Source organism: Hemitrygon akajei, chromosome 26, assembly GCF_048418815.1.
Source record: "Hemitrygon akajei chromosome 26, sHemAka1.3, whole genome shotgun sequence".
NCBI classification, from domain to species: domain Eukaryota; kingdom Metazoa; phylum Chordata; class Chondrichthyes; order Myliobatiformes; family Dasyatidae; genus Hemitrygon; species Hemitrygon akajei.
This window is the reverse complement of record NC_133149.1, coordinates 36,093,750-36,107,244: the sequence shown is the minus strand read 5'-3', so window position 1 is coordinate 36,107,244 and position 13,495 is coordinate 36,093,750. Positions and strand designations below refer to the sequence as shown.

At 44.4% G+C, this 13,495-nt stretch overlaps 1 protein-coding gene across 6 annotated transcripts in view; it reads left to right on the top strand.

Moving 5' to 3' along the window:
- LOC140716882 (B-cell CLL/lymphoma 9-like protein) overlaps window positions 1-13,495 on the top strand; it is a 150,540-nt gene that overhangs the window by 81,364 nt on the left and 55,681 nt on the right. For 5 of the 6 annotated variants that reach the window (XM_073029900.1, XM_073029897.1, XM_073029902.1 and 2 more), the window contains exons 2-3: window positions 2,195-2,317; window positions 9,788-10,104. In XM_073029900.1, coding sequence (XP_072886001.1) covers window positions 9,800-10,104 — 305 coding nt within the window. In that variant the 5' untranslated portion in view covers window positions 2,195-2,317; window positions 9,788-9,799. The remainder of the gene's footprint in view (window positions 1-2,194; window positions 2,318-9,787; window positions 10,105-13,495) is intronic. The other variant, XM_073029901.1, reaches the window with a different exon arrangement.

Sequence of the window (13,495 nt, the reverse complement as noted above, 5' to 3'; positions counted from 1 at the left end):
ATTTTGTGGATTTAGTTACATTGCTCATACACTTGGCAGAGTGGAAGCATCTTCTCCAAACCTATTCAACCAAGACCTGGAATAGTTCAAAAGACATCCATCAAGTCATTCTTCATATCTAGAGTAAAGAGCCTTAGCTTGTTTGGATATGTTAGGTGTTGGATATCTTGTTAACTCCTTAGATTAGGAGTAGGTTAGAATGTTTTCTTGACCATTGCGGGAGTTGGTGATGGGTGGGCTGAGGGAAGTACTAAGACTGGAGGATGCCAGGTATCAATTGCCATGCTTAATGTTGTACTAGAAATTTATCTACCAAGGTGGCAAACACCAGAATGGTCAACAGTGATGTGGGAGGAGATTAGCAAGTGAGAGTGGCGTACATAGAGATGTTCAGTTTGTGGGCTGTTAACTACCATCTTCCCTTCTCCACAGCAACCTACCAATGTCTTCATGTTTCTTCTCACTCCATTTGCCCCTTCACTCATCGTGGAAGTGGTACTTTGAGGCAAAATTCCATATGTTGTGCCATTAAACCTTTGCTCCACCTGCCCCAGCTTCACTGAGCTTTGAGTTCCATTCCAATTCACCTTCCCATTCCCACACAAATGTATCCACCATCTACCTTCTCCATTGCCAAGACCAAAGCAAACTAGAGGAACAACACCTCATGTTTCGCATGGGTAACATACAGCCCAATGGCATGAACTCTGAACTTTCCACATACAGCTAATCTTCACCTCTGTATGCTTCTTGCCCTCTTCCTCTGCTGCCTCCCCCACACACAATTTTTCTTCTGGTCTTCACACTTCTGTTCCCTCCTCCAGTGCCACATCACCCATTTTTATCCCCTCTCCTTCCTAGATCCATCCGCTCACCACCCACATACTTCACCCTCTGTATTCTCACCACCCCCATTTGACTCAATTTTGCCCTTTACCTCGCCCCTCATGGTTCCCATTATCCCTTCCTTACTGCACAGATTCCAGCCCTGGTGGGCTTTGTGTTCCTATTATCACCCTCCAGCTTCTGTCTCCACCTTCATCTTCTCCAGCTCTATTTAACTCTTTTGTACATGCCTGTCTTCCAACTCCACCCCTCCTTCTACCCTACTGGGTTCATATGTCCATCATCCTTAACCTTTCCTTAGTCTACCAATCATTTACCAGTCCCTTAGTACTGACTGACTGATCCTTTACCCCTCAGGTGTGTGTTGACCTGCTAAGTTCCTCCACCAGATCGTTTGTTGTTGCATACTTGTTTGCTGCCTCTGCTACCCCTCAAGATATGGGAGTGTTGCAGCAGACCCAGTAATTCCCTGCCGGTCAATACTAAGGCTGCATAATACATGAGAGTTAAGAGCAGCAGTAAACTACTCCTCCCCTTGGACCCGCTCTGCAGTTTAACATGGTCATGGAGACCTGATTGTAATCTCAGCTCTGTATTCCCATCACTCAGGTAACATTTCATCCTCTTGCTAATCGAGAATATATATCCACTTCTGTTTTAAAACTTTTTTGTCTTTTTTTTTCCGTCTCCACCTTAAACAGGTAAGCATATATTTTTAGCAGCAATTTACAAAGCATTGAAGGAACTCAGTGGGTCAGGAAGCATCTATGGAGGGAAATGGACTGTCAACATTTTGGGTCAAGACACTTCAATTAGACTGAGGCCAGATGGTCTTGACTCGATGGGCCGAATGGCCTAATTCTGTTCCTATGTCTTATGGTCTTGACCTGAAATGGACAGTTGACTTTCCCTCCATGGATGCTGCCCGAGGATCAGCAGTCTCTTGTGTCTCCAAGCTCATAATATTAAATAGTTTTAACTCTTCCCACAAGAGAATCATCCTCTCCACTTCCATCTTTTCAAGACTCCTCAGGATCTTGTATGCCTCAGTTAAATCCCCTCATACACTTCTAAAGCTTAACAGACACATCCTAACCTGTCCAGGGAGTTGCTGTGTGAGGTCAGCAGTGAAAAACAATCTGGTTGTTATGAATTATGTAGACACCACTGTTGGCAGTGGAGACTTCAGCTGAACACTGGCAGTGATACAGCTGATTGGAGTTCAGTTGTGTGCTTGAGGATAGGTTCTGGAGCTCCCTCTGGTAGACTAACTCTGCAATAGCTGGTGTCTCTCAGTTAAGCTGTAAACAGTGTCACTCATTCATATTCTTTCTGTTTTGTTTCACAGACCAGTGAAAAGTGCTGATCCAACATACTGTGGAAGGAACAGGAATGTTTTACTATCAGGCTCTCTCATTGGTCGCTGCTTGCTTTCCAACTGCATAAGAAGCTGCCGATTGGAGAATCTTCAGTAAGGATCTTAATTAGATTAAAGTTAAACTAGTTAAGGAGATGGGGAAATTGCATTAAGTGGTCTGATAGGGAACTGAACTTGGGCACCGTTCGATGGGCAGCTGGTCTGACACAGCATTGAGTAGGGGTGGTTCTGCTGGGACTGTTTGCTAGCCAGCATATTGTGGACCCAGTGTCCCCTTCCTAAGCAAAATTAATGTGAGTACAGTACAGGTCCTCTTTAGTCAGCTACTCCATTCCTGTGAACTGTCCATAACCTGGACAGTTTGCAACACAGAACCATGGCCACGGAAAGCAGCCACCACTGGCAAACCAATTCTGCCTGACTTCTAAGCACTCATTCGAGTATACAGACTGTACATGCAAGTTGGGTGTTCGTAACTTGGGGAGGACATGTTTTTGGCTTTTGGTTTTGAGGAGAGTTTATTTTGGAATAGATCTTAGGATGGGTTTAGGGAAATGGGTGAGGGGAATAGGTAGTGTCCCCCTGGCATTGTGATCAGCCCTGCTCTTTGGCAGTTCAGTTAATTATTTCACTGCAGATGTTCCTTGTGTGGAGGAAATTGGCTTTTGCACCATACTTGATGACAGTGAGTGGCTGGTTTTCATTTAATCTCAGAGAACTGAGTTTGGTGCCATGGGGGAGCTGGCATGGAGATCATGTAATGGCGGAGTAGGCTTTGAGACAAGTGAAGTAGGGATGGGGAGTGGACGCTGGGTTGGTGCAGTGGGGTGTGGGCACAAAGACAGTCTAATGGGGATGGAATTCAGCATTCTGTGTGCGCTGAGCCCTAAAGGGGAAGTTGGCAGGGCATGTGGTGACACGAGCAGGAGCGAATGCCTGTTCAGAATGAGGACATGGTTAGTGCACTGAGGCAAGGAAAGAGGGGCCCTGGCGCTAGATATGAGGTATGGAACAGTGAGCAGGTGAATGGCTGCCGAGATATTGCGTAAAGGTAGGAAGTATTGTGAGGGGAAGAGTGTAGGCTGGGACGATGTGAGTGCAAGAGAGGAGTTATCGATAGGTAGCCGTGAAGGTTGCGAGCTATGTTATTGATGTCAGGCCAATAGAATCAACAAGTTTTCAAAAAATATGTAATTCATTCTTAAAATATGAGGTAATACAGAGTGCCAAGCAACTCAGTGAATTCTCTTACAATGTGTCAATGTCAATAGGGTTGGACCTTCAGGAATTGCATCAGTTAAACATTTGAGAGGACCCAGTCTCTTGGTGTTAAGCGGTGGCAGGATCCCAGACTGATCTTTCACTGTAGAGCCTTAAAATGGCTACACCCTGTTTCACAAGTACCTCTGTAGCTTGGGCTGTGATAGTTCACAGCATTCAGTTGCAGGCTTCTCCTTGCAGTGAAAGGCCACCAAGTTTTGGACAAACCAAGGTACATTCTTCAGTTGATTTTTGTCTCAGTGTGTATCCATGGTAGCCACACCATCCTCTGTGTAACTTCCTGCCAGGCAGGAAGTGGTGGGATTGAGACTCTGGCCGTGCGTGCTGGTTCTGACAAGGAGAGGCCTTCCTGTTACCAGCCACATGAGGTCCCGGTGTGCCTGTATATGAGCTCTGGTGGTGTAGCATTCAACCAAATAATATCAGCAGAGCTTGGGGAATCTTTCAGCAAAATCCACCATCTCCTCCCACAGGACCTCAGGGATACCTCATCCACACCACTACTTGATTGACATAATCCAGGCAATTTTCTGCAGAAGCACTTCCACAAGAGGCATTAAGTTGAAAGGAACGATCTATGACAAAGGGGCCAGGATTATTTCTCACAACACCAGGGACAGAAGGAACCGCGGTATGTAGCCATATTTGGCTTGTGCTTACTTCGACTCTGTGTACAGCTTTATGTGGCCACACAGAAAGGTCTCAGTCGGGATGAGAGTCAAGTTAGGTATAGTACTGTCCACCCCAGCCCACTTTCTCTGGAGACCTGTATGTAACAACTCCATGTGATCTGCACAAGATATGAGTCATACCTGCACCATGTTAACGACGGCACCTCGAACTTGGTAACCTGCTTCTTTCCTGTGAACGGGAAAGCTACTCCCACATTCCCAACTTGGCCATGTGCTTCAGCCGTTTGTTGCTATGTGTACTAGCTCCTCTGGGCCAGAGGCCCAGTACCCTCAAATAGCAAATTTTATGAAGAAGTAGACAACAGATTATTCAGACCAGAAAAACAAGAAAATCTGCAGATGCTGGAAATCCAAGCAACACACACAAAATGCTGGAGGAACTCAGCAGGCCAGGCAGCATCTATGGAAATTAGTAAACAGTCGACGTTTCGGGCCGAAACCTGGTCAGACTGGTTGCTAAAGAACATGGCATCACTCTCACTGTGATCCACTCTGGCCTCTGAGATCAGCTCAGACTGGCCGCAAATGCCGATAGATCAGGGATATTGTGTTGGTGCAGAAAATGCTATGCTGTTCACTACAGGAAGGCTTTAACTTCAGAGCCCCCATTGCCAGGGATCATCTGACTTGATGCCTGTTACACCGCTGGCATTCAGGGCAGCAATGAAGGGCCTCCATCTCTGGCGGTATTCAGGGCTTCCTTCATCGTGTCAGTAGCTTCCTCTCGGTTTTCACTACTGTCGGTCATGCAAGTCCCAGGTGGAGATTCGGGATTACTGTCACACTCCAATCTAGAAGGATTCTTCATTGCTGTTTCTGTAACAATTTTGTTTGTCCAGTCAGGGTTGTTAGCCCTGAGCTGAACCCCTGAACCTGGAGGACCGGTGGACCACTCTTAGTCTGACCTCTACCCTTTGACCTGTTTGGCATGGGTGACCCTACCAAGAGCCAAAGCACATGGCGCTGACTCCAGCCAACATAGCTCTCCGGGTCATTCAGGCACGCAAGCCTCCAAACCACAACGAGGTTGTGGACATCTTGGAGGAGGCAGCATCACTTTCTGCTTTACTCCTTTCTGGTGGATTTATCAAGTTTCAGTACTAGACAAAGGGGATAATGCAGCCTTGTCTAACTTCAGATTTGATCAGAAAGCTTTTTGTCTTTCACCTATTGATTTGGACTGCATTGCTATCTGTGCAGAGCAGTTGTTTCTAGTTATAGATTCACTACCCAAAGTTGAGGAGCATGTTCATTAAGTATGCTCCATTCTGTCAAAGGCTTATCCTGGTCCATACTGAGCAAGTAACTGTCCTCTTCCTCATCTTGCATGCAGGTTATCTCATCTTTAAGCAACCCAAGGCAGTCAGAGATCTTCCTGCTGGGTACAGTACAGGTCCGTCTGGGTGGGGATTTGATTAAATTAGTAATTGCTTTGGGCAGAATCTTGCATCATTAATTCCTCTATCTCCTCCCTTTCTCCTTTGTAAATGAGAGTGACGATGCCCTTCCTCATGGCTTCTGACATTCTGCTAGGTAAAAGCACTGTCTTGTACACTTTCAGTTGAGCTGTGCCCGTTTGGTCCCTCAAAGCTGACTACAGTTCAGCCATTGAGCTGTCACTTCCAGATGTTTTTCTCATCTCAAAGGAGTGGATCGAATTTGTCAGCAAATCCAAGGACATGGAAACATAAGGACATTGGGCAGGGCTGTCACTGACCTCTCCTGCCTGATCCACCACCATGGCTGATCATATTCCTGGCCTTATCTCTCCTGTACCATTTCCCCAACCCTTCTGATCATTTAAAAAATACCTACCTCCTTTTTAAACCCCTGCAATGAGCTGATCTCCACGAGATTTCCAGTGATTCACCATCCCCTGCAAGAAGTCCCTATGCACCTCACTGTTGGATGACTGCCCCTGTAATTATGCTGCAACTGCGTCCCCTCATTTCAGATACTCCCACTAGTGGAGAGAACTCGGCACTTAACCACTTGATCCTCGATGTTTCAGTAAGATTATCCTCATTCCTCCAAGCTCTAGAGTATAGATTTAATTTATTTACTGGCTTGTGATAAGGCAACTCTCTCATCCCAGGAATTGGCCTTGTGAATGTTGACTGCCTCTAATGCTAGTATCCACTTACCTCAATGAGGAGAGCAAAACTCTGCGTAGTACTCGTGGAGGTCATTGTAATGTTGCACCCCTACTTCCACACGCCAGCCCTCTGGCAATAAAGACCACTTGCCATTTACCTTCCAAACCACAGCCTTCTAACTTTGTGTATTTCATGCACAAGATCACCTCAGTCCTTTTGTACTTCTCTCATCTGCAGTCTTTTTCCATTGAAGTAGTTGTCTGTCTTTAGATTTCTCTCACCAAAGTGCACAACTCAGAAGACCTAAAGTAGGTAGAGAAGACAACAGTGATGGAGGGCCAGGATGGTTTTCCTGGAGAGGAGGCCAGGGATAGACAGCTGGAGTTTGGCAGCTCAGAGTGGCTGGACCTTCCTTCCTTTCATTGGGCACATTCTCAGTTGAAGCCTTGACAGGGGAGGAGAGATTGTTTTTTAATTGCCCCTTTCAGTTCATGTACATAGGTAAAAGAACCCATGAGGAGGGTGCTGTACAGGTGGTCTGCCTCCCTAATGGCCTCCTTGGTCTGCTGGCCTTCCTATGTAGTTTTTAGAGTTGAGTGTGTAATATTGAGATGACCTATGTGCAAGTTTGCTACACATATGTCACACTCTGAATCGTCCTTGGTAAATCATGTGACCATAATTTTCTCTGATTGTGGGAAGTAGTTGGTGGGTGGACAATGGCTTTAAACGTAATCTTAACATGATGCTTTCTTGTCCAGCTCTCAGAGGCTGTTTATGTCAATGATGTGGTCAGGGGTCTGAACATTTGCTCTTTCTGCATCAGAAAGGTAAACAGAGGCTCTGACTTTCGAACTGACAATGCACTTGTCCCAGAAGGATGACCGCAGCTTTAAGCATTCTGCACCATTTCCAAAGATAACATCGAAATACACCTGTCCTAAGAAGTGCTGCTGGCAGGAAGTGTTCCTGGTTTCAGAACAGCAGCAATCTTAGCGAACCTCCATGATTAAGAACACGAGGCCAAAGGGCTGCATGCCGCCGTGTTTCTCACTGCCACAATGACAGGTGCAAACACCTTCTCAGCCTCCTAGTTTTGTGACCATGGCTTCTGTAGAAGTGCAAACTGCATTTGCTGGATGCAATATGTCGAAGCAGATGGAAGTTCTTGGGTGCTGCATTGTCATCTCAGTGACAATGTTTTGTTACAAGCACTGAGCGACATCTGTGCAGGAGATTAGGAGGAATTGTCAATGTTGTGAGTCAGTCAAAACCCTGCATCAATTCAAAGCGGACAGGGATGATGGCCAGTATAGGTTTCTTGTCAGTTTGGAACAACTCTCAAAATGCAGGAGGACTCAGCAGGTCAGGCAGCATTTGTGAAGGGAAAATGAATTGACAGCCTTCTTCAGGACCCTGTTTTGTCAGTTTTGCAGTGTTGTGAACACATTTGCAGATGTAGTTTCAGCACGTGGCACTATTACATTTGATTGTTTTTTGGAATTGCATTTATGGGAATGTAGCAATGACTGGACGAAGGTATTGCCAGAATCTCTGAATTTACCTATTACTATCCCATTAGTTATTGAAGTTGACAAATGCTGGCAATTATTATCTATCTGAGCCCCAAGCACTAGGCGGGGAAACTTTAGAAGTTGTCAGTCCAAAGTCAGAGAACAATAGAAATCCACAGCTGGCCATTTAGTTGATGGTGTTCAATCTTATCACAAACAAAATAATTGGTATGATCCCACTTTAAAGGTTTTGATCTGCAGTTAAGATGATTGTCATTTTGGGTGATAATTCAGGCAATTTTCACAATGCTGGGGAACTTTCACATTCAAATACACTGGTGAAATGAAATTAGCAGCGGATGAGGTCATGGAATTCATTTCTTACAGTTCCTGGAACAATATTTTCTGAACCCAATCAACAAGCAAGTTATTTTGGTTGTGGAAATGTGTAATAAAACAAGATTAATTAGTTAATCTTAGTAGCGATCCTCTGTAGAATATGATCCAAACTTTGAGAGTTAACATTGCAAGCTGACCATCTTTCATCAGAATTATTCCTAAAGAAAAGTTTCATGTTAATAACCTAACTCTATTTTCATCTTCCATTTTGTTGTCTGAACTGTCAGATATTCCCAGCACCTTCTCCTATTATTTCAGATTTCGAGCAATATTTTTTACCATTCTAAAATGGGGAGCTGCAGAGATTCTGTCGGTAGTGGTTAGCACAATGTTTTACAGTCCCAAGTTCATTTTGTGCCACTGTAAGGAGTTTGTATGTTCTCTCCATGACCACATGGGTTTCCTCCACAAGTCCAAAGACCTACCAGTTGGTAGGTTAATTGGTCATTGTAAATAGTCCCATAATTAGGCTACAGTTAAATCAGGGAATAGCTGGGCCAGAAGAGCCTATTCCACACTGTATCTCAATCAATCAGTCAATAAATTACTGTCACTCTGGTGAGAGAAAACAGAAGAACAGACCAATGAGGTTAATATCAGAAGCTGGGAAAATGGAGTCACAGAAGACTGTAGATGCGTCAGGGAGCATCTGTGGGAGGAAATGGGCAGTTAATGTTTTGGGTTGATGTACTTTACCCGGACGGAAAGAGTAGGGGTGAGGAAAATGTAAGAATCCATTATTAAGGAAGTAATAGCACAGTACTTGGAAAAGTACAACATGGGTGCAGTCAACATGATAGTCATGAAAGGGAAATAGTTTAAAAGCTATTGAAATGCCTTGAGATTTTGATTAGCGGGGTGAATAAAGGGGAGCAAACAGATGTATTTCCAGTAACATGGTATGGGAAAGACAACTGCATAAGAACTTGTAAGGTTGAGAGTGACATTCACCTTGAACAGAGGACTGGCTGATAGATAGCAAACAAAGATTCAGAATCATGTTTATTATCATTGACATACAGTATTTTGTGATAATCGGAATGAATAGGTTATTTTCAAGTTGTAAGCTGTACCGGTGACTTGCCTCAGGGATTAATGCTGAGGCCTCGGCTAGTTGCAGGTTATATGAAGGGGCTACTCATAATGTATAAAAGTTTACAGATGTTGCAAAGGTGGTTGTTGAAGTAATTTGTGAGGGGAATGTAAAGTAATTGCACAGGGACTTGTTGAGTAAGGGAAGTAGACTATAATGAAAAAATATGATGTGTCTTTTTTGGTAGGAAGTATAGAAAAACAAAATTACTTAAATGGTCAGTGACTATTAATTGTTTTTTTAGAGGGATTAAGATGCTTTTGTACAAGACAGAAAACTTGCAAGTCAGTGTGGCGAGTGATTATGAAGGCAAATGAAATGTAGCCCTTATTGGCGGGGGCTTGATGACTATGAAGTAAATATTGCTAGAATTCACAAGTTCCTTGGCTCCAGCTTATATTTTTGGCTCTGGGTTGCATTTTTGGTAGATTTTTTAAATTTTCTTTGGTTGATATTTAATTTCATGCCTTTCTTTTCCTTTCCCTCAGTGAGCTCAGGAGATGAGAGAGTACCGGCAGCAAGAACAGGCTGACCCTCAGCGGATACTCTCCGTGCCACAGGAGCTCCCCATCCTGGAGCAGTTCGTTTGTCAGAAGAAAAACAAGAAAGAGAAGACTCGCCTGGCAGACAGTAAGATGTTGGCTGGCTCACAGAAGCCAGCGCGAGCCCAGAAAAACTCGAGCCCCAACAAGCACTTAAAGAGCCCGGGCTCACCTGGCATGATGTCCCACAGCCCAGGCACACTTCATTCGGGCTGTTCCAAGCCTCGGGGTCTGAAGAGCCCCCCACTAACCGACACCCAAAGGTATTTAATCTGTATTGCTATTGCTAAAGGGTGTTCGGAAGAAAGTTGCCGCTAATTTGCAGCTATTGAATAAAAGTTAAGTTTGAATTAGTTGTTGAGTTTGACATCGTTTAAATTTTGTGTCATGAATTTTTGAGTAAAGGTTTGAGAAAGGACCCAGGGTGGAGGAGGCATTGGCCCTGCCTGCCCACTCAGTTGCATGTAAAGATTTTTTGATTCGATGCAAATGCAGCCATCTGCAGACAGAGGGTTTTTCCCCCCTCACTGTCTGGCGTCTTGTGTTTATTGTAAAATATTAGTGAGACATACTACAGGGCACTGGCCATCTATAATTGTGCCCTGCAGCTCAAGTACTGGAGATCCATTCATAGAATACGTTAGTGAGAGGTGCGCAGTGCAACACTGTTCACTTACTTCCACTCAAGGGCATGTGGTAATGTTGAACCAGTGCCTCTCTGAGCAGCGTAGTTGGGCTATAGTGTAAGGTGAGTGGCAGTACAGGTGAACTAGGGTATCTAGACAAGTGTCAGCACAGCTGGAAGCATCTGTGCACTGCCTCGTGTAAATATAGCTTGACTAGAGTGAACAGATTAAAAGCAGCCCATCTCTATTATTCTGAAGACAAACATTAATAAAGTCGAGTTGTTGTATTGAACTACAATTGTACTGAAATCACAGGATGAGAATAAACAGCCGAGTAACAACACAAGTTGACTACATTGAACAGATTAGTGTCAGCCTGCCTCAGCTAGAGTGAGGAAGCTAATGTGAACATTTCTGGGCCACAGTGGACCATGTTTTGTCACTACAGCTGGACTATTGTATATAGATTAAATGGAAGGACGGAAACATGGGTGACAGATTGGTGGCTGTGCTGAACAGAGAGCAACTTTCAGTGTAGACGTTCAGTGGACAGACCTGTAGCAGAGAAAGAGCACCATTTGCTCTAAGTAAGAAGAATTTGATTGTAAACAAGGTGGCACAGCATTCGATGAGGACTAACCAAACATGAGGGTCGGACAACGGGGGTATAAATACCACTGGACTAGATGTGCCTAGGCGTTATCCCCGATGAAGATGGCAGAGTTTGTCATCGAAACATTGGTTGTAATCGATACCTGGACCCAGCTGGAAGCCTAAGAACGGTTTATTCGTCATGTACGCCAGGAAAGCACTGGGTCCTTTTTCAACTAAAAGGAGCGCAGTTGGACTGTAGTCAACACTCATTTCATTACAGTGGACCATAGTGAACAGACTAGTGTTGATCAGCTAGTGACAGACAGTACAGCCAGAGGTCCAGAAAGAGGCACAACACTTGTTGCTTCATGATTGTTTTATTAAGAGTTGATAGAACAGGGGAAAGTTGAACAGACGGTGATAGAGGTGCCTCATGTAGAACAGCTATTTTTTTTACTGCAGAGATGAGGGAAAATTCCATTCAAATCTGTGAATAAGAATTACCTAATTAGAAAGTACATATTCAATACTGCAGTACCAAATTAACCAATGAGAAAGCACCTCCAAGTCCCCCTCTCCCCTCCGGGCCCTCACCTCCATCCCCCAACCCTACCCCTAATCTTAACCTCCACACCCTCTCTCCTCCAGCCTTTCACTTACAATCCCCTAACCTCCACACCCCTACAAACCCTGGCCTGCATCCCCCACAAATCCTAGCCCACACCTACCAACCCCAGTGCTCATTCCCTACAATCCAAACCCCCCACCCCAACACCAATCATAAGCAATAACCCCACCCCCCGCACAAACCATTAACATATTCATAACCCTAAACCTTAATAAGATAGAGGCAAGAAGGAGAAAGATCCCAAAAAAAGGCAAGTAGTGTTGGACCAGGTTATTTAGGCGTGGCCAGATCAAAGTGGCAGGGTTGTGACACTAAATCTCTAGTAACAAGATCAAGAAACACAAGCCGGATAATTTCCCCACTGCCCGCATAATTACACCCTAACCTCCACACACCTCTACGAGCCCACGCCCCACAGACACTCTCTACGAGGTTTAAGATGGCACCTGTTTGGGCTGAATTGAGGCAACGGGGCCTGGGCCAAGAGCGTATTGAAATAGCAGGGCATGTGTCCAAGAGCAAGGAACAACCTGTGGTTCAGCTGATTTAAGCACTGGGCCAGGTTGAGAAGGTTAGGGTGTTGGGCCAGAGGCAAGGGACGGGCCTGTTTTCAGCACACTGCTCCACAAGGTTTACTTGTCTCTGAGCTGAACTGAGGCCGTGGCCTGCGACGAACAGTTTCCTGAATCGACTGCAGTGATGACTGGCTTTGTGGTTGTGGACTCACTTTTGTGAACTTCAGTTCTAAATGTTATTTGCCTACTTTTATTGTTTGCACGAGTTGTTTTTTTCTCTGCATATTGGGTGTTTGACAGTTTTTTTTAAATGGGTTCCACTGGGTTTGTTTGTTTGTGACTGCCTGTAAGGAGAGAAAGCTGCAGGTTGTATACAGTAACAATACTTTGATAATGTACTTTAAACATTCAAGTAATGCAGAACAAATGAATTTCCAGAGCTTTCTAGAATTATACTTTATATAACCTTTAGAGGCATATTAAACTGTTACATACAAATAAGAATACAAGAAAATAATTAATTATTAAGCTGCAAAGAAAATAACAATTAAAGAGTCTAATCTAAGAATTAAGCAGTCGGATCCAACAAAACCGATCACGTATTCTCAACAGAGTGTGATTATGCTGGACAGAACTGTAGCAATGCAATTAGACAAATGTGAGCAGATGCATCAGTGCAAATAGACTGATCTGAACAGTAGCAACATGGTTGCACTGAACTGAGTTTATATATACTGCTGAAGTAGAGTGTGCGGAGCTAGATCACAGTGAACTGACTTGTGGCAGTGTAGCCGGATGAGTGAACTGATTCCAAAACAGTTTGGTTATTGTGAACAAACAGCGACTGCACCATTTACCATTTTCAACAAATCAGATTCTGTTAGCAAAGCTGCACCATGGTAAACACTTAATGTCGGTACAGTTGGACTGAAGTAAATTTGCCAGTGTCACTACAGCTAATGACATTGGAGCTTTTTAAAAAAAATCCTTTTCCAGAGGTGGTTTATTCAGTGATTACAGTATCACAGGAATACAGTACTATTGTACTTCATGATGCATTCTATATACAGTAGTTTCACAGTCATTACTCATCCGAAAGCACTCAAGCCCAGAGGTCGCAGAAATCCTCATTGACCTGTGGATACCACGTGCCCCTTCTCGAGGGACACTCAGGCACGGGCATAACCCCAGAAGAGGGTGCAGGCAGTTGTCTCAGGCAGAAGCCTCAACTGCACGTGGCAGTGGAGCTAGCTGATAATGAGCAGAGCTGTGTCAGTGGAGCTGCTTCAGA